Source organism: Ochotona princeps, chromosome 2 (assembly GCF_030435755.1).
Source record: "Ochotona princeps isolate mOchPri1 chromosome 2, mOchPri1.hap1, whole genome shotgun sequence".
NCBI lineage: Eukaryota > Metazoa > Chordata > Mammalia > Lagomorpha > Ochotonidae > Ochotona > Ochotona princeps.
In genome coordinates, this window is record NC_080833.1 from 160,218,043 (window position 1) to 160,237,580 (window position 19,538).

Sequence of the window (19,538 nt, forward strand, 5' to 3'; positions counted from 1 at the left end):
ATGGGTGACCTGGGTTGGGCTAACTAGCATCACCTGCTGACATTGGCTAAAGCTGGGGCTTGAGGGCATGCCTGGTGGGGCTAGGCGGCAGCACCCGCTCGTGAGTGTGAGAGCAGGGGAGGGCCATGTCAGGCTGGGCCACAGCACCCTCCAGAATGTGAAAGAACTGGGAGCAGACTCTAGCGGAATTGTGGCACTGCAACACCCAGTTAACAAGGAGAGCCGGTACAGCAACGGGCTGAGCCAGGCTGGACCATGGAACTCACCTGACAGAAACCAAGCTGACATCCGCAGGGGCTGGGAGAAGACGCGGTGGGGCCATGCTGCACCCACTGGCATATACAAGGGCAGGGACTGAGGGCAGCCCTCACCAAGCAGGGCTGCTACCCCCTGCTGGCATGCACGAGATAAAGGCCTGGGAGCAGGCTAGTAGTAGAACTTGGGGAACTCCCCTGATGGTCCGCATTTCCCTCTGGAAGCCAGGGCTGGGCTGGGGGGGTGGGTAGTGGCCTGGCCAGGCCAGCCTACAGCACTTGTCAGCTTTTGAATGGGCTGGGTCTGGGGACAGGCTGGACTGAGTCAGACTTTAGCACCCACTGGCATGCCTGAGAACCGGGACAGGGTGTGGCTGGGTTAGACTGTGCCACCTGCTGGTGAGAGCTGAGATCACAGGTGGGTCATGCCAGGCTGGGTCAAAGCACCCACCAGCATGCACAAGACCCGGGGCTGAGAATGGCCCTGGAAAGGAACTCCAGAGATTCCTCTGCTACGCTGCAGCTCCCACAAGTTAGTACGAGTGCTAGGGCTTTGTGTGCATTAGGCTAGGCAAGCCTGCAGCACCCGCTGTTGTACACAGAGCCAGAACGGGTGCGGGCCAGCCAGGCTAGGCCGCAGCACCAACCAGCAAGTGCCAGGACTGGGTACGCGTCATGTCTGGCTGCACTGCAGTACCCCCTGAGAGGCACAAGATCCAGGACTAGGAACACACCTGGGAGGGGAACTGTGGATACTCCCCTGCTGGGCTGGCTATCACTGGTGAGGATAAGAACCAGGGCTGGAGCAAGCCAGGCTGGACAAGAGGAAGGCACCTGTCGGCGTCCGTGAGCACCAGGTGTGGGGGCAGGGCAGGCAGAGCTAATCCGCAGCCTCTATAGGAATGTGGGATGGGCTGGGCTAGGCCGCAGCAGAGGCTGGCATGTGCCAAAACCTGGATTGGGACTGGGCTTGGTGGGGAACATACTAGAACCTGGAAGATATGGCTATGGGTTGATTCTATATACACATGAATCAATAATTCACCTGATAGGTAGCAGCAGGATGGCTCCAATCTTTCTATTGCCTTTGATGTGGGAAACAATGAAGAAATATTCAAATATTGCTCTCATCAGCGACGAACACTCGGTCATTTTGCTCTCCTCTAGCAAAGGGCGCGGCTGCTTCCGGAACCTCGGCGGAATCCGCAGTTTCCGGCGGGAGCGATTTGGCAGCAGGACCACTTCCTGCTTCTGGAGCGGGGCGGAAATAGCTGCGGGCGCTGCATCCTGCTGCTGAGGTCCTCGGAGGAGAGAGTGTGGGAGCCGGTACGTGGGGCGCCCGGGGTCTCTCTGCACCGCTGCCCCCGGGGCCGGGCGTGCACCCCGAGGAGAGCCGTGGGGGCGCTGGCGGACCGTCCTGTCCCCGGGGCTTGCACTGCAGACAGCCTGCGCGGCTGCGGCGGGCCGCCTCGGGGGGCGAAGGGCGTCCTGGGGAGGGGGTGTGGGTGGACCAGGCCGCCTCGGGGGGCGAAGGACGTCCTGGGGAGGGGGTGTGGAGCCGTCCTTTGCCTGCTCGGGCTGCAGGAGGCATCAGTGCTTCCAGCTTCTGTGCTTGGGCTGCGCTTGGTGCCCCTGCCCGGGGCCTGGGGGCAGTGGGATTACTGACAAAACGAGCCAGGTGGTTGCTGGGCGTTGTTACAGGGCAGAGGAACCTCTGTAATGGATGCTTCTCTGTTGTTTAGGGCTCGGCTGTGGAGGGTGGTGAAGGTGCCGTTCATGGTGCATGGAAGGCGAGCCAATGCGCAGGTAGGCGTCCACAGACAGCCTTCGCTGTCGCTCGTTCAAATCCAGCCCCTGCTGACTTAAGGGTGCATATAACCTTAACTAAATTCCGCTGCAAAGTAATTTTTGTTCCAAAATAAAGCGAGAGTAAAATCAACAGTCAGTAGCTGCTTAAAAGAGTAAATATGTAAGACTTCTGGAGGGTGTTACAGATTTTGCATGGCTAACGCTTGAATTTATTTTTTGCGAGTGTGTCAGCTTTCTTATTTTCAACTCCCTGTAGAATGTAGAGGGTTCTGTTGCTATGTAAGAAACGCTATACTGTGTGCCTAATTACGGCTTTGGTTATCTCATTGACATTCAATAATACATTTGTTTTGTTAATTCAGATGGCTGCATTGCAAGAAATATTGTTGAGAGACTGAAAAGGGCATTTGGCCCTAATAAACTCAGGAGAGCAGGTTAGCATGTGGGAAAGCATGGACAACTCTAAAATGTTTTTTTCTCAGACTGTTTTAACATGTGAGACCAGATGCTGCCGGGGGGAAAAAATCAGCATGGTTCCGTTTCTTCATTTTTTAAACTTCTCTTACTACTTCTTGAACTCTGTTTAATAGCATTCGATACTTAGCCTCAAAGATAACCCCTCCGTGGGAAGACACATGTGGTGGAAGGGGTGTGACTTGTTCCTGAGTCTACGAATACCAAGTTTTGGTTCTGTTGCACATGTGTTACTGATTGGTCAGTTGTCCTGTGTGGACCTTCCACGTCACCCCTGGTTAGAATATTGGGCATTAGTGCATGTTGCTGGTACTTAGAGATCTTCAAATGAAAAGGTGCTGTAGGATGACTAATGCCATTATCTGATGTGTATGCTGCTCTAAAGGAGGAATCATATTTAAGCACAAAATGCATGAAGAAATTCACAACGCATGTGTTAAATGGTCATGCTTCGGTTTGTACCATGATTACAAAAGCCGCTGACTGACTCCATCCTCAGCCGCCATAATCTGCATCTTATGTAATTGCTACAATAAGAGCTTTTTATTTTAAATGAAACACAGAACGTGGGAGTGTTTTGGATCTATCATTAATTTCTGTATAAAATATTCACTTAATCAGTCATACCTGTTCTTTTCTTGTTTTATGACTTTTCAAAAGCATGTTGGATAAGTCTAGTGCCGTCTGGGAGGTTCCAGCTTGCTGTGTGACACCTCACCAGAGGGTCCTGACCTGAGCATTGCACTCTGTGCTTCCTGTCACCTGCTGCTTGATGAAGTCACATCTCCCTGCTTGTTCCTCATGCGGCTGTCGCTTTCTTCCTGTGCGACCCAGAGGACTTTCTTTCATGTGGGGTTATGCTCAACTGCTGGTGAAGCTCTAAGTGAGAACAAATCCTTCATATTACGATGATTCGAGTACACGTCCATTCTGCTAAATTGTTAACTCTTTGAGTCTTCCACGTCTTCATACGTTGGCATCCCTCCCACCTGATTATTACTGGGCAATTATCTGAGTGATGAAGTTTTTGCCAACTTTTCTCACAAAACAAAAGCTATGATGAAAGATCAAAAACTATTGCTGAAAAAATTGTAAATCTTACACAGAGTTTCATGAAAAATTGGCATCTTTGTTAGGAAAGTTTCATTTCATTTATTAATTATTGTGTATATGATATAAAATTTGAAAACTACAATAGGATGGGGAGAAAAGTAAGTTCCTCAGTGCTGAGCCCAGCTCTGCTTTCTCTTCTCCAAAGACACACATTGCAAGCAGCTTCTTTCCCAGGCATTGTGATAGGTATGCCAGCCTGTACAGGCCGCCTCCCCACTTTAAACACAATAGCAACGTTAATGTCAGCATATCATGCATGTCTTTGTATCTTTCTTTACTTCGCAGAATACCTGGTAAACTGTAACATGCTTGCAGAGTCACATTCTTTTGCTGGTTAGGAAGTATTCCATGTTCCATACATACCATAGGTGATCCATCCCTCTTGAGAGACATTTATTTAGAATGCTTTGCTCGTAAAAGTAGTGCAGTTTTGACCTAAACATGAATATAGGATTTTAGATGTAGAGTTGCCCAAAGAGTATATCCACTTTAAATGTTTTTAGGATTTTTTTTTGCCTCCCACATGGCAGCACCATGGCGTCTTCCTCTGCTACCAGGTGCTGTAGTAGGGAGCTGGATGGGCAAAGCAGCGAGACCAGACCCAGCGCCCATGGGGCTGCTGATGCCACACACAGGGGCTGTACCCGCTGTGCCGCAGTGTCGGCCCCATTTAAAGATTTAAATACAAGTTTCCCTTCTTAGAACCTGTGCTGATATACGGTCTCACCAACTATACGCCTGTTTCCCAAGATAAAATTTTTCATTATCTCATTTAGGAACACTAAGACATACTGTGATATAATTCTTCCATCTTAAGCACATAAAGAAGAAAGTAAGTCTGATTTCATTGGGAATTGCTTTTTTCACTCACCAGACATTTATATAGTACCTGTTCTGTGCCTGTGTATGAAATCATAATACAGTAGGAACAGGATTTCAGTAGGCGTGAAAACCCACAAGAGGGAGTTACTTCTGTGTGAAGGTAAGGAGAGTTTCATGGAGATGTTAATATTTAAGCTGGGTCTTCCAGAAAGGATAAGAATTTACTTTTTGAAAGAAGGGAGTTAATTAAAGATGCCACATGTAGAAGGAACAGCGAAGACCCAAAAGTGTCCAACATGCGTGGCTGGGGAGTTTCTAGGTGGCGTTACGTAATGGGGAAGAAGATAAGCAGTCTGGTGGGAAAAATGCAAAATGAGGCTGAGCTGTGGGAAAGAGTTTTGTCTTTGTATGTTAGATATTTAAGAGACAGTGAACGTTGTTAGATCACATTCATTCTTTGGGCTGATTCTTAAGAACTAAGGAGTATCCTGGAAAGAGGGAAGAAATGGATTTGAAGGGACTGTTAATTTAGATGACTCACGGTGAGGACTGAGAAGATCATGGAAATGAGACTTTGGTTAGCGATAAAACCCAGAGAGCTTGGTGAACGTGGACTGAAGGAAAAATAACAGTGCAGGTGACTTGAATGTGGTCAGCATGGGAAACTGGACGCCACCACAGTGAGATCAAAAGTGTAAGGGGATGAACAGATTCAGAAAGCCAGGAGGAGATTCCCTGTCATAAACTGTTAAGAATTGTAGTCGAGTGGATTACCAATCCCTTATTCCGTATCAGTGCCGGCTTCAGCCACTCTGCCACGGCCCAGCCTCCTGCTGAGGCCCACCCTGGAAGGCAGCAGGTGGTGACTCAAGCGCCTGGTCCCTTGCTACTCATCTGGAAGACCCACATGGCGTTTCAGGCTCCTGGCTTTAGCCCGACCCAGTCTGGGTAGTGAACCAACAGGTGGAACATGTCTCTGCCTCTCTTCATTCCTCCCACCCCCAAACACTGTATGTTTTTTAAAGATTACTTTGTCTAGAAAACAGCCAGATGGAGAGACTCAGTATGTGACTGGAATATGGTTCTGGGGTAAAATACAGTTATGGGCTGGACATTTAAGAATTGTAAGTCATAAATACACAATGTTTTTCAAACTGTGGGATGGGTGAGAATCCCAGGGACAGAATAGTAGGGAGCTGCAGGGGTGCTTGAGGTGGAACCTAGGAGGAACTGTGAAGATTCAGAGATGGACAAAAAGCTTTAAGTGCTTGGGTCTTAATCTTAGTCAAGTCTGTCTACATGATTTGTTACCCAAAGTGACAATTAGAGGAGCTACGCCTTGAGTCCAGTTTCAGAAGACAACAAAAAAATATGTATAGATCTCAAATCTGTAGAATTTCCTAGTCTCTGGGTTCATCTAGAATGTGGTAGAAGTTCTCCCCGCCTGGTTTGACTGTTGCTGCTCCGTTCACCACAGACACAGGGATTGGACAGTGCAAGCTTGCACTGCTTCTTGGCCTTCTTGGCACTGGGAGGTGACTGGCGCCCTGCTGCCAGGGCAGGTTGGTGAGGGGCACGCTCAGAAGGCGTCTCATTTCCTAGCATGGAGACATGCAGGCCTTCTTGCATGGCTGTTTGCTGTTCCACCTTCGTCCTTCTTTGGTCACTGGGCTCACACATTTGGAACCTGTCTTCACATGGATGGGTCCCCGCCAGGGCAGGTGTGGAGCAGTGATTTCGGCATGGCTCGTGTTTGGAGATGTTGTTTCTGGTTTGAGGATTTCTGTGCTCAAATTGCTGCCCCTCTGTATTCAAGTAAACAAAGGTCAGCTCAACTTAATCTCTTTTTGATTTATTTTTATTGCAAAGTCAGATATATATAGGGCGGAGGAGAGACAGAGAGGAAGATCTTCTATCCAATGATTCATTCCCCAAGTGACCACAACGGCCGGAGCTGTGCCCATCCAAAGCCAGGAGCCAGGAGCTCCTCCAGGTCTCCCATGCAGGTGCAGGATCCTCGACTGCTTTCCCAGGCCACAGGCAGGGAGCTGGATGGGAAGTGGAGCTGCTGGGATTAGAACCGACGCCCATACAGGATCCTGGTGCATTCAAGGCAAGGACTTTAACCACTAGGCCGCTGCGCCAGGCCCGGCTCTTAATTTTTTTAAACAGAATTTTTGAAATATTAAAGGAGAAATACTCATTTCGATAGGGAGCAGAATTCCAAACTGAGGAAAATGTTGAAGTCATTTGGACTAAGATATAAAGCTTAATTATGAGTGCCTTACAATCAGAGAGCTTATGTTTTAACCTTTGTGCTTGATTTTCAAATTTCTTTAAGAAGATAAAGAAAATTATCTTCTTGAAACTGCTACTTTTGGAGTAGCATATGTGAGGAATTCGTGACGTGGTAATTCTCAAACTGACTCATATTGGGTGGAAATGTTGTTTACTTAGCTAAATATAAAAATCGTAACATTCCTGTCATAAACATGGATAAAATTGAAGACATTTGTTCCTTCGTGTATGCTTTCTTTTTTTATTGTATAAATTTTATGTTTGATAATTTTCACATATTTGATTAGGATGCAGAGGGTGAAGGGCTTTAGGAAAGTGGGTGAGACCATTGTTCCCACATTCTCTTCTTCCTTCCTCACATCTGGAGGGGAGAGGAGAGACCCCCCAACCATCCGAGGGTACCTCATGTGGGGCATGCTCCGAGGGGCCTGCTCAAGTGGTTTTGATAGTTCAGCAGTTCTGTATTACTGCCGATCTTGCCACTCCAGTCGCAATGAAATCTCTCCAGACTCCACTGGCTGACATAGTCTACCTTAGAGTCTCTGTTTGCCCAGGTGGTCATTGCCAACTCTTGGCTGGGATAGTTGATCGCTTTGTTCTGTCCTCTGTTGTGGTACCAGGTGTACTCTGCAGGCTCCAGTGTACTGCCATATCCTCCACGTGCACCTGGATATGTCGTTCACTGTTCCATCTAAGCCACTGAGGAGGCCCAGCTCTGACACATGCGCTCCACAGTCAGACCATGGAACCTGCACTTCCTCCAAGCTTGGACTTCTGAGTCCAGTGATTCAGCTGGGGGGGATTCCCAAAGAAACTTCATCTGAGGTGATCCCAGACCTTATTCTTGTGTGTGCATGCCAGTACAGGTCTAGCACAGTCCATCGCCCTAATCGACCTTCACACCTACTGTCAGTTGCAGTTGCTGGGTCAGTTGTCTCCAGCACAGTCTTCTATGCAAACTAATGGGTGTTCAAGTTCAGCCCAATCTGCCCACCACACACTTGACCCTCACGCAAACCAGCGGGAGTTGTAGCCTAGTCAGAGCGACCCACAGTAAATCCCACCAGGCCTGCCTCCTGCCCTGGTTCCTGTGCTTGCCGATATGTACAGCAGACTGGTCCAGTCTGGCCCACACCCCTCTTAGCTCTCATACGTGTTAGTGGGCTTGAAACCTAGTTCAACCCAACCAGCCCCACTGTCCAGCCCACACATGTGTTGGTGGGTACCACTCTGTCTAGCCACACTGTTCCAGTCCTGGTCTTCATTCTCACCAGTCGTAGTGGCAGCCCAAGAGGGAGGTGCCCACTATTTCCCTACTATGTCCACTCCCACTCCTGGATCTTACACTCTGCAGGTGGTTCTGCAGTTTAGCTCGACAGTTCTCCCCATCCTACCCCATTGCCAGCGTCTGCTAGCTAATGCTGTGGCAAAAGCCAACCAACCCTCAGCCCCTCTGACTTATGCATGTACCAGTAGGTACAGTCCGCCCAGCCTGGCTTGTTCCTGATCCAGCTTACATGCAGGCCAACAGGTGTTGTAGCCCTGCCCTGTCTGGTCTGCCCGCATCCCAGCTCTCATGCTCACCAGTGGAAATAGTGTGCCCAGCAGGGGATTTCCCTGCAGTCCCCCACCAGGTTTGCCCACTCTCTCCGGGTCTCACCTGTTCTGGTTGGGTGCTGTGGCCCAGTCTGGTAAGTATGGCCCGCCTCACCTTGACATTTGCCAGTGCGTGCTATAGCCTTGCCCAGCCCGGCCCGGCCCGCTCCCAGTTCCAGCTCGGCCCGCTCCCAGTTCCAGCTCACACTGGTGGAGACTGCGGCCTAGCCAGCCCAGCCAGCCCAGCCAGCCCCCAGTCTCGGCCCTAGTGTGAACTGGCTGGTATTGTGGCCCAACCTGGCATGACCCACACACCATTCTGGCCCTCAGATTTGCCAGTAGGTGATATGAACTGGTCCATTCTGGCTTACCCCAGACCTGAGCCAAAGGTAAGCCTGTGGGTACCATAACCTGGCCTGGTCTGGACTGCTGCCTTTCTTGGTTCTTGCACTCATCTGTAGGGACCGTGTCCCAACAGAGGAGTTGGCAAGCTGCTCCATCAAAACCTCTCCCAATACCAGATCTTGTGCACACCGGCGGGTCCATGGCCTAGCCTTACTTAATCTACCTTCTGTCCTAGCCAGAATAGTGACCTTTCCTGACTGGCCCTCGCCCATTCCGGTTCTTACTGTTGGGTGCTACAGCCCAGCCCAGCCTGGTCCGTACCCAGACACAGCTCCCACATGGCTCAGCAGGGAGAGACCCAGTCCAGCCATTCCTACATCCATTCTGGTTCTCACTAGCTCCAATGGGTGCTGTAGTCTAGCCCAGTCTTGCACACCCCAGACCCAGTCCACACCCATGCTGAGGGAGATTGTATCCATATCCAGACCAGACTATATCCCCCACTCTGGCCCCTGTACTCGCCAGTGGGACTCATGACCAGCTAAGGTATCACCTTAGCTCCCCAACCAGGTCTGATCCTAGCCACTGATCTCAGGCGTGCCAGTGGTTGCCCTGACGCAGCTTGACATAGCCCCTTCTCTGTCTTGGCCTTTTTCTTTGGATGCTGCAACCTGGCCTGGCCCAGCCAGCTCCCAGTCCCAACTCTTGCTGGTGGATGCTGCAACCTGACGCTGCTCAGTCTGCTCTCATCCCTGACTCATGCAAACTGATAGGTGTGGCAGCCTAGCCTAGCCTGATCTGCACTCCGTTCTGTTTTCTATACTTGCCATTGGGCTATGGTTTGCTCAGCCCCACCTGGTCCACCCCCTTCCAAAACCAATTCACACACTTGTCAATGGATGGAGCTACTCTGCCTAGCCTGCCCAACACTCAGGCCTGGACCACATGCTCTTCAGCGGGAGTTATGTCCCACTAAGGGAGTTTCCCAGGTTCCCCCATTTGGGCCACTCCCAGACCCAGATCTCAAGCATGCCAGCAGGTGCTTTGGCCCTTACCCAACATGACCTGCACCATCCGTCCCAGCCTTTGTATGAGCCCACCCCACACCCTGTTTCAAGGTGCTCACGTGGGTGCTGCAGCCTGAACCTGCTCCTCTTGTTCCCAGCCCTAGTACCGGTGGGCATCACTGAGTTTCATGGTCACGCCTAGCTCAGCCCATCAGCATCCCAACTCTCAAACTAACCAACAGGACTTATAGTTCTGTAGGGTTGGGCCCACATATCCCGCACAGAATCCACCCCCAGACCAAGTTCTCTTGCGTGCTGGCTGGTGTCCTGGCCCAGTCTAATGTGACCCATCCCCTGATCCAACACTGTCAGGTACTGGGATCTAGCTCTGCCAGACAAGCCCCCAACCATAGCTCATTTTGTGCCCTGGTGTGTGGTGGTCACATACCAGTGTTCCATGCTAACAAGCCCAACCCAGGACTTCCATGCGGGCTGGTGCTTCAGGCTGACTCCCAAAAAATCTTCAGGTCTCTCCCCTCCAGAACACCAGGTCTCAGTTCCATTGCTTACCTGCAAGTACAGTGGCCCTTTTGTTGGGTGTCTCAGGATTTATTCCTCACCTACACAGGCTGTGACCTTATCCATGGATGTCCGTAGGCAATATTCTATAACCCTGAGACCCCAGAACTCGCTGCCAGGCAGCCAACGGGCAGAGCCCAGCACCAGTTGCGTTCTGGCAGCCCACAGCCCAGGACTCTTCCCCCCACCTAGCAGTGGTGGATGGGGAGCTAGGGTCCCCAGCAGGAAGCCTGGGCCGGCACAGGTACCCCCAGCCTCCCTTGCTGCTGCTCAGACTTACCTGGGCCCCTTGATTTATGCTTTCAGCTTCTTCCTTCTGGTTCTTTGCATTGGAAAATGCTCATTTTCCGGCGATTTATTTTAGTATGTGTTTGTCTTCCAGTATTTCCAGCCTCCAAGTAAATACATACAGAACTGTGTGTCTCCACAACAAATGTTCTTTTGGGAAATATTCAGTGTTCACTGCTACTTTCCTCACCTCCTTGGACCACAGCCATTGAGAACTTGCTTGTCTTCCTCTCTTAACTCACCAGCTACTGCCAAAGCTGTTGAATTCCTGAGGGTTCAGTCGAAGGCCTGGGGATATTAAGGAGATCATCAAGTTCTTCAACCATCAGCTAGCTGTTGTTCTCCTTAGAGCCCAACCGGCCACCAGCATTGATCTTTCTCGGACAATTCTCCCTTTCTCCCTTCCAGATCACGTTCTGTTATACTAAGCAGCTAAATTCTCTTTGTTACACGCTGATGTGTCTAGAACAGAGGTTTAAAAGCATTCTCATGTATGTAGGTATTCCATGTAATAGTGTGTCACGGTTTTATGGGTGACTGTAGAACAGTAGAGGTACATGTCCTCTTAAAAATACTGAATAAAACAAACCTCAATTTGGTAGGAATTGGTGATCAGCCAGTAAAGAAGCAGCAACTCATGTTCACATTTCACTTCATTTGAAAGAACAGGCACAAGCTCAACCCATAATCTTAATCTCTCAATTGTGGATTTCAGCATGTAGACAGAATGGAGAGCCTGCTGCCATGCAGCTGTAGTTAACTAGTAATGCAGGGCTACCTTTATATTAAGTTCATTATGAACTTAAAATAGGCAGCTGATTTTACTGCTTCATATTGTAGCTCGTTTTGGTGTCAGACTGTTTAACAGAAAGACCAAGTCCTGATGCAGACTGCCTTCATCAGCGTGAAAATGTTTATTTCCATGACCACAAGGCCCGAGGAGGGCTGGACCCCGGGGTCCCTGATGCTTGGATTCCTTTCTCTGCACTGCAGATTCTGCAGTCTCTGTCTGTTCCTAGCCTAAAATTGATGTCCCTTGTCCATGCCATTGCTGCTTTTCCTTGGTTGGTATCTAACAAGAGAAATACTCCGGAATCATGAAGTAGCCATCCATTGTGTGATGATCCACTCAGATAAGGAAGTAACATGAGCTAATAGAGACTGTATCCTGGAATGTGGTCAGTTTTCCCTGAAGTGTGTGGTTGAGCAGAGGGACAGAGTGAAAACTAAGGTAAAGATCAAAATAGTTACTAGAAAACACACCGTTTCCACAGTCTGTGATGTTCATGAGCACTAACAGACCAAGTTCCAAGGTTATCATTATCAGATTTCATGCTGCAGATTCTCCCCCTAAGTTGGTAATCACTGGATGTTAGAAGACAAAAGCTCTAATTGATACCCTGCTTTGTTAACTGTGGACAGGGTCCAGAACATCCCGCTTCTTTGCTGCCTTCAATATTAAAATATATGTAGATCAACTTAGCAAATTAAGTTAATAAAAATGTTGTGAAAGTTCAGTTTTCTTTTTATTTGAACAGTGAAGCCTGTTTCCCTTCCACCCCAGGCCTTTAATGAAATACTTCTTTTCTGGGAGAAATTCACATTTTAGCTTGCTGCCTCAACCCTAGGTTTGTGGAGTGGTAATTGCACCAGACTCCAAACAAATTAGTCATGACTGTACATGTGGAAAGGTATAAACACAATCTATTTAAGGGACCCTTTATCATTGGGCATTTAGACATGAGAGTGGTGCTAAGTGTTAGTGGTGTATCAGGAGAGGAGAGAGGCCACTGGGACCTTGGGGTTAGTTAGGACCTCCCCTAGGAAAGTGTGGGCAACCAGAAAGATGCGAAGACAGAGCTTTGGAGAAGGACCACATAGAAGTGATTACAAGTTTACAAAACATGCAATTAATAAAAATATATAAATGACCTATTGTTAGGTAAAAGCATATACTAATGTGATAATAAGAGCATGCAGCTATTGCTTTTTTTGCTTTAGTATACTTTTTAATATTTATTTATTTATTGGGCCTAGCACCATAGCATAGCAGCTAGAGTCCTCGCCTTGCAACATGCTGGGATCCCATATGATAGCCGATTCTAATCCTGGAGGCCCCACTTCCCATCCAGTTCCCTGCCTGTGACCTGGGAAGGCAATAGAGGACAGCCCAAGGCCTTGGAGCCCTGCACCTTTGTGAGAGACCCAGAAGAAGCTCCTGGCTTCTGGCTTTGGATTGGCTCAGTTCTGACCATTGTGGCTGCTTGGGGAGTGAACCAGCTGACAGAAGATCTTCCTCTCTGCATATCTGACTTCCCAATTTAAAAAAAATATTAGAATAATAATAATTATTATTATTAATTAATTATTATTATTATTATTTGAAATGCCAAAAGAGAATCTTTGCTGCACCGGTTCAGTCCCCAAGTGCCTCTCTGTAAGCAGAGCTAAGCCAGGCCAGGGTAGGAGCCTAGAACCCAGTGCAGGCCTGCATGGCTGGGCTGCTAGAGCGTCACTTGCCACTTGCTGGGGAGTGCAGCAGAAGCTGGGATCTGAAGCAGCTGAAACTAACCCAGGCATTCCTACATGCGATGGTGCCTTAACCATTCCTGTGATTTATTTGTAAAGTCTTTTTTTTTTTTTTTAAGGCAGATTGACAGAGAGGGGAGACAGAAAGAAAGATCTTCCATCTGCTCGTTCACTCCCTGAGTGGCCACAACAGCTGGAGCTGAGCCAGAGCTGAGCTGATCCAAAACCAGGAGCCAGGAGCTTCTGGGTCTCCCACATGGGTACAGGGAACCAAGGTTTTGGGTCATCCTCTACTGTTTTCTCAGGCCACAAGCAGGGAGCTGGATGGGAAGTGGAGCAGCGGGGACACAGAGCATCGCCTTTATGGGATCCTGGTACATGCAAGGCGAGAATTTAGCCCCTGGGCTATTGCACCGGACCCCTCCTGTGATATATTTTAAAAAGAAAAATGTAGCTGTGTAGAAACTAGTTTATCAGCATTATATATAGTTGAAATATGTTGCATATGGGCCCAACGCTGTGGCCTGGTGGCTGAAGTCCTCACCTTAAATGTGCCGGGATCCCATATGGGCACCGGTTCTAATCCCGGTGGCTCCACTTCCCATCCAGCTCCCTGCTTGTGGCCTGGGAAAGCAGTCGAGGATGACCCAGAGCATTGGGACCCTGTACCCGCGTGGGAGACCTGGAAGAGGTTCTTGGTTCGTGGTATAATCCACTCTCACCTGTAGCGGCATGGTGACACTCTACATTGTACAATCTACAATCACCCGTGACAGCACGATGGTGCACTACACTGTGTCATCGGTGCTTGTGATTGTGTGTGTGGTTTCTTTTAGGCTTTTATTGTCTATTTTACTTCTTTAGAACCAATGTCATTGTATAGTTTTGAGATATAACATATATCTTTGTATCCTGTTTGGTTAGGATAATGATAAAATTTTTACTTCATTTATTTACACACAGAGACCTTGTATCTACTTGTTCAGTCTATAAGTGCCCAAAACGACCAGAGCTGGGCCAGGCCAAGGCAGGGAAACACAGAGCCCTGTTCAGGTGTCCAGCAGGGGGCAGCAACCCAGTTATTTCAGCCATCTCTGCTGTCTTCCAGGGTCTGCACAGGAAGGAATCCTGGGTCAGGAGCCAGAGCTGGGTGTGAGACCCCAAACCTGCTGATACTGAAGGACTGCCTTGTAGTGCCACTGAGCTAAACACCCATCCTGCTAAGACTCCTTATTGGGAGTGAAATCCCTTCCTTAGAAAGGTTAGCAAAAGTTCTCAAATCCCAGCCGGTTTTTTCATCAGATAAAATTGTCACATTGACCTCTTTTGGCTTTTAAAATTCTGGTATGTGTTTCAGCAGGACAAACTGGTCATGACTCTTGAACTTACAGCTGGCAAGTGTCTTTGATATCAGCTTTAGATTGTTTCCAAGTTATACTAAATGCTGAGCTCTGAGAAATACGTATCCTAGAATCAGGCTATAGTATAGATGTTTGAAGGTAAGTTTTCAGTTCTGGCCTATTTCCCTGAGTTATGAGTTATAGTTTATAGATCTGATGATGACCCTTTACCAAATTCACTGCATTGCCCTGTGAAAATAAGAAATATCAGCTGTTTTAGAAAAACAGCGATTACTAAAATTTTGGTTAAAGCTGAGAGAATCTTCAGTAACACTGTATAAGATATACCTCAGAATAATGTAACGACCTGCAGGTTGAAGGGGGTTACCCTTTCTTTTATAGGAGTATATTGTGCGCTTTGATTCACACTATTAGCATGCGTCCTTGGAGAGACTAAGGAAGTGATTGAGTCCTTGGGAAGGGAATTCCTTGGAGGCCTACGTCTCTCCGTTAATTGCAAGCTTCCCTGTGTTATTTGCAAACACTTAAAGGCAGAAGTGAAGTTCTGCTCGTGTTGGCATCTAAGTGCAGTTCTGCTAATGTTTGCTTCCCGTTGCTCCTGCAGGTGTACCAACGTTCGACCAGGAGAGACTGGCATGGATGTCACAAGCCGCTGCACTCTCGGAGACCCCAACAAGCTGCCGGAAGGGGTTCCCCAGCCTGCGCGCATGCCCTACATCTCAGACAAGCACCCTCGGCAGACCTTGGAAGTGATTAACCTTCTGAGAAAGCACCGGGAGCTATGTGACGTGGTGCTGGTCGTGGGGGCCAAGAAGATCTACGCCCATCGGGTCATCCTGTCGGCCTGCAGTCCCTACTTCCGGGCTATGTTTACCGGAGAGCTGGCCGAGAGCCGGCAGACCGAGGTGGTGATCCGGGACATCGACGAGAGGGCCATGGAGCTGCTGATCGACTTCGCCTACACCTCCCAGGTCACCGTGGAGGAGGGCAATGTGCAGACTCTGCTGCCGGCCGCTTGCCTCCTGCAGCTGGCCGAGATCCAGGAAGCCTGCTGTGAGTTCCTAAAGAGGCAGCTAGATCCTTCCAACTGCCTGGGCATCCGGGCTTTTGCTGATACACACTCATGTCGTGAGTTGCTGAGGATAGCAGACAAGTTCACTCAGCACAACTTCCAGGAGGTGAGTGGTGCGTGGTGGTTTGAACACATTCCTGGCCTGTTCAAGAGATGGACACAGGCTCATGCTGTGCTAGCAACCTGCTGTTTACTGCTGATCGAAACTCACAATGTCCTGGGATAAATTCTAAGCCCGATTCTCATTTAGAAGTCAATTTTGTATTGTGTCAGCAAAAGTTAAAGTTTTAGGATTGACTCTGCATAGCCATATTCATAGAGGGTGAACTTTTTTTTTAAGATTTATTAATTTTTACTGGTAAGTCAGATATACAGAGAGGAGGAGAGACAGAGAGAAAGGTCTTCCATCCAGTGATTCACTGCCTAAGTGGCCACAACGGCCAGAGCTGAGCTGATCGGAAGCCAGGAACCTGGAGCTTCTTCCAGGTCTCCCACATGGGTGCAGGGTCCCAATTCTTGCGCCGTCCTCGACTGCTTTCCCAGGCCACAAGCAGGGAGCTGGATGGGAAGTGGGGCAACCGGTATACAAACCGGTGCCCATATGGGATCCCAGTGCATTCAAGATGAGGACTTTAACCACTAGGCTACTGCACCAGGCCCAAGAGTGAATTTTTTAAGTCAGAAGATATTTGTTTAATTCATAAGAGGATCTTACCTGATGGAATACCTGGTATCAGTCATTTGTGAAAGTTACTTTCTTCTGGATTTTTTGGGTTATCCAACAAAATAAATTATAGATTTATTTGCAACTAATAATCAGAAAAAACGATTTCAAATGTTACCAAGAATATTTATTAAACCTTCTATTTTTCACTTAACAAAAATGTATATAGATACTGTAATATTGGATTATCCACTTCACTTGAAATGTAGGTTATAGTAATGCATAGAAAACCCAGTGTGTATTCATGGGGTTTATAATCTAGCAGGGAAGGTAGCTATTGAATGCACAGTTTAAAATATTTATTATAGCTGATGAGCGCTCCAGGAAAAGCAGTCCTGGGTGACTTAAGAGTGTGTGTGTTATAGATTTAGCTCTCTGTGTTGACTCATTTAAAATCCTGGGCTATTTATTAAGTGTACATTTAAAATAAAAAGTAAGTAAGAGACTCAGTGAAACCCAGAGAGCTATGGAGAGGATATTACAGAATGATTTCATTTGAAGAAAGGGGCTAAATACCCCTGGACGTAATAAACCTTGCTAACGTGTGAGGAACCATGACTGGCTATGATCTGTACTACTGTAACAATATGGAGGAATTCAGCATGGGGGAGGGGCCGGGGGATTCCCAGAGCCTATGGAACTATGTCGTAAAATGAAATTAAAAATAAATAAACAGGGCCCGGCGCCGTGGCCTAGCGGCTAAAGTCCTCGCCTAGAACATGCCCCGGAATCCCATATGGGTGCCGGTTCTAATCCCGGCTGCTCCACTTCCCATCCAGCTCCCTGCTTGTGGCCTGGGAAAGCAGTGGAGGACGATCCAATGCACTGGGACCCTGCACCCGCGTGGGAGACCCGGAAGAGGTTCCTGGTTCCCGGCATCGGATTGGCGCGTACCGGCCCGTTGCGGCTCACTTGGGGAGTGAAACATCGGATGGAAGATCTTCCTCTCTGTCTCTCCTCCTGTCTGTATATCCGGCTTTCCAATAATAATAAAATCTTTTAAAAAAAAATAAATAAATAAACAAATAGCGATGGGAGACCATACATTATAGGGTGTGAAGCAAAGGAGCAACTCAGTTCATTTTATTTACACTTTAATATCAGCCTGTTCACTAGGTAGCCCCCAGTGGATCAAAAACTTAAAACTACAAAATGAATCCATGGAAATATTAGAAGATGGGATGAAACAATTCCTTTATGAAATTGAAATGAAGAAAGCCTTAAATTGACAAATCAAGTGCGGTAGAAGATAAAATTGATAAGTTCAACCATTTTAAAAACCAAAATTTTCTTCATGGTCAAACAAAGCTGCAACAACAAAGCAAAAGTCAAAGACAAACAGGGAAAATATTTGCAACTCCTGATGTACAAAAGGCTTATTTCTCTACATCAAGGATTCCTATTGGTCAGTAACCTAAGCCAAACAGAAAAATGAGCAGTAGGGAAAAAAAGGAAATTTACTTAAAATTATTCAAAATAACTGAAGCACAAAACTGCCCCAAATGCTGTTAAATATTCAGAAGTTTGTGCCCTGCTGGCAGGGGCAGTGGGGAACTCAGTTCATTGCTAGTATCACTTTGAATTAGTGGCCATTTGATAACGCCTTAGAGACCCCAGTGTGCGGAGGAATGTTCAGAGGGTGTGGCTAGGGTGGTCTTGATAGTTCTGAGACATTGTCAGCTTCATTACACCAGGGCTGAGAAAATCTTTCCAAGCTCTGTTGTCTGACCCAGTCCACTGCAGTGCATCCACAGACCCGACCCTTGCTGCCAAGGGGGAATTCTCCAACCTGTTCTGCTTTCCATCCTCTGCTGGCCTAGATGAGCTGGCTGTCATGCCCCCCTTGTGCGTCTGGGCCTGCAGTCAGCGCTGCGAGCATCAACAACTGAGGAGACCCAGTCCCAGTACATCCATTCCAAGGTCAGACCACACACATCTTGTGATTTGAGTCCAGCCAGAAGTCTCACTAGGGAGTCTGTGAGAAACCTCCTCTGGAGCGACCTCAAACGTGACTCTTGTGTGTGTCAGTTAGTACAAGCTCAGGTTTGGTCCATCAGCTGCACCAGCCAACACACATACTGATGGATACGGCTGCCTGGCCAGTTCCCCCCAGCCCATCTCTCGTGTGAATTGATCGGTCTGTGGCCTAACCTAGCCAGCCCGCCACAGGCCCAGTCTTCACACGTACCAACAGGTACGATGGGCTAGTCGATGCAACCCCGATAACCCCGCCAGGTCTGCCCTAGACCTGGTGTCTGTATGATGGTATGTGCTGCAGCCTAGCCTGCTCCGTGCCACGTCATCTGGCTCTCGGTTACACCCATGGATGCTGCAACTTAGCCCCAAAACCCAACCCACATGTATACTGATGCTACTGCTTTGACCAGCCTGTCCACCCCAGCCCTGGCGCCTGTGCTCACCAGGAGCTGTGCCTCCCTGCGGGGTAGAACCCACAGTTCCCTTACCAGTCCCACTCTCAGTCCTGGATCTTGCACCTGCTAGAGGGTACCACGGTCCAACCTGAGATGACTTGCACCCATTCCTGGCTCTTGCCAGAGCTGGTGCTGCAGCCTAATTCAGCTGGCCTGTATCCATTCTGGCTCTTTTTTGCACCAGCAGATGTGGCAGCCTAACCCAGCCTGCTCTGTCGCCAGTGTGGGCATTTGCCAGCAGGTACTGTGGCCCAGCTCAGCCTGGTCCGCCCCACACCCCCATCCCAGCTCCTTCCGGCAGCTGTAGCAGCCTGGCTGAGCCTGGCTCAGGTATTGAAGCCCTACCCTATCTGGCCCAGTCTGGCCTGCTGCCACAGCAGGCCCACACATGTGCCAACTGGTGCTTGGCTCTCCTGCTCACCAGTAGGAGCTGCAGTCCAGCAGGTGCGTTCTTCAAGTTCCCCTGCCAAGTCCTCTCCCAGGCCCAGATCTTGCATGCACCAGTCGGTGCTGCAGCCCTGCCTGATATGGCCAGTGGCCAGTCCTAGCACTCACCGAAAGGTACTGCAGCCCAGCCCAATTTGCCCACACCCATTCTGGCTCTCACCAGTGGCATCTACAGCCTAGCCCAACCTGGCCCACCCCCAGACAAACCCTCATATGACCCAGCAGTTACAGTGGCCTGACTTGGCCTGCCCCACAACTATTCTGGCTCTCACAAGTGCCAGCAGGTGCTAGAGCCTAGCCCAGCCTGGTTCACCCCCAGGCCCAGCCTACACACACGTCAGGGGGTGCTGCAGTCTTGCCCAGCCCAGTCAGCCTACAACCCTGACTC

At 48.8% G+C, this 19,538-nt stretch overlaps 1 protein-coding gene across 1 annotated transcript in view; it reads left to right on the plus strand.

The window, feature by feature from the left end:
• Positions 1-1,495: 1,495 nt before the first annotated feature.
• KLHL20 (kelch like family member 20) overlaps positions 1,496-19,538 on the plus strand; it is a 56,735-nt gene continuing 38,692 nt past the window's right edge. Inside the window, exons 1-3 of the mRNA XM_004596283.4 lie at positions 1,496-1,580; positions 1,997-2,060; positions 15,080-15,653. Of these exons, the coding sequence (XP_004596340.1) occupies positions 2,038-2,060; positions 15,080-15,653 (597 nt within the window). The 5' untranslated portion in view covers positions 1,496-1,580; positions 1,997-2,037. The remainder of the gene's footprint in view (positions 1,581-1,996; positions 2,061-15,079; positions 15,654-19,538) is intronic.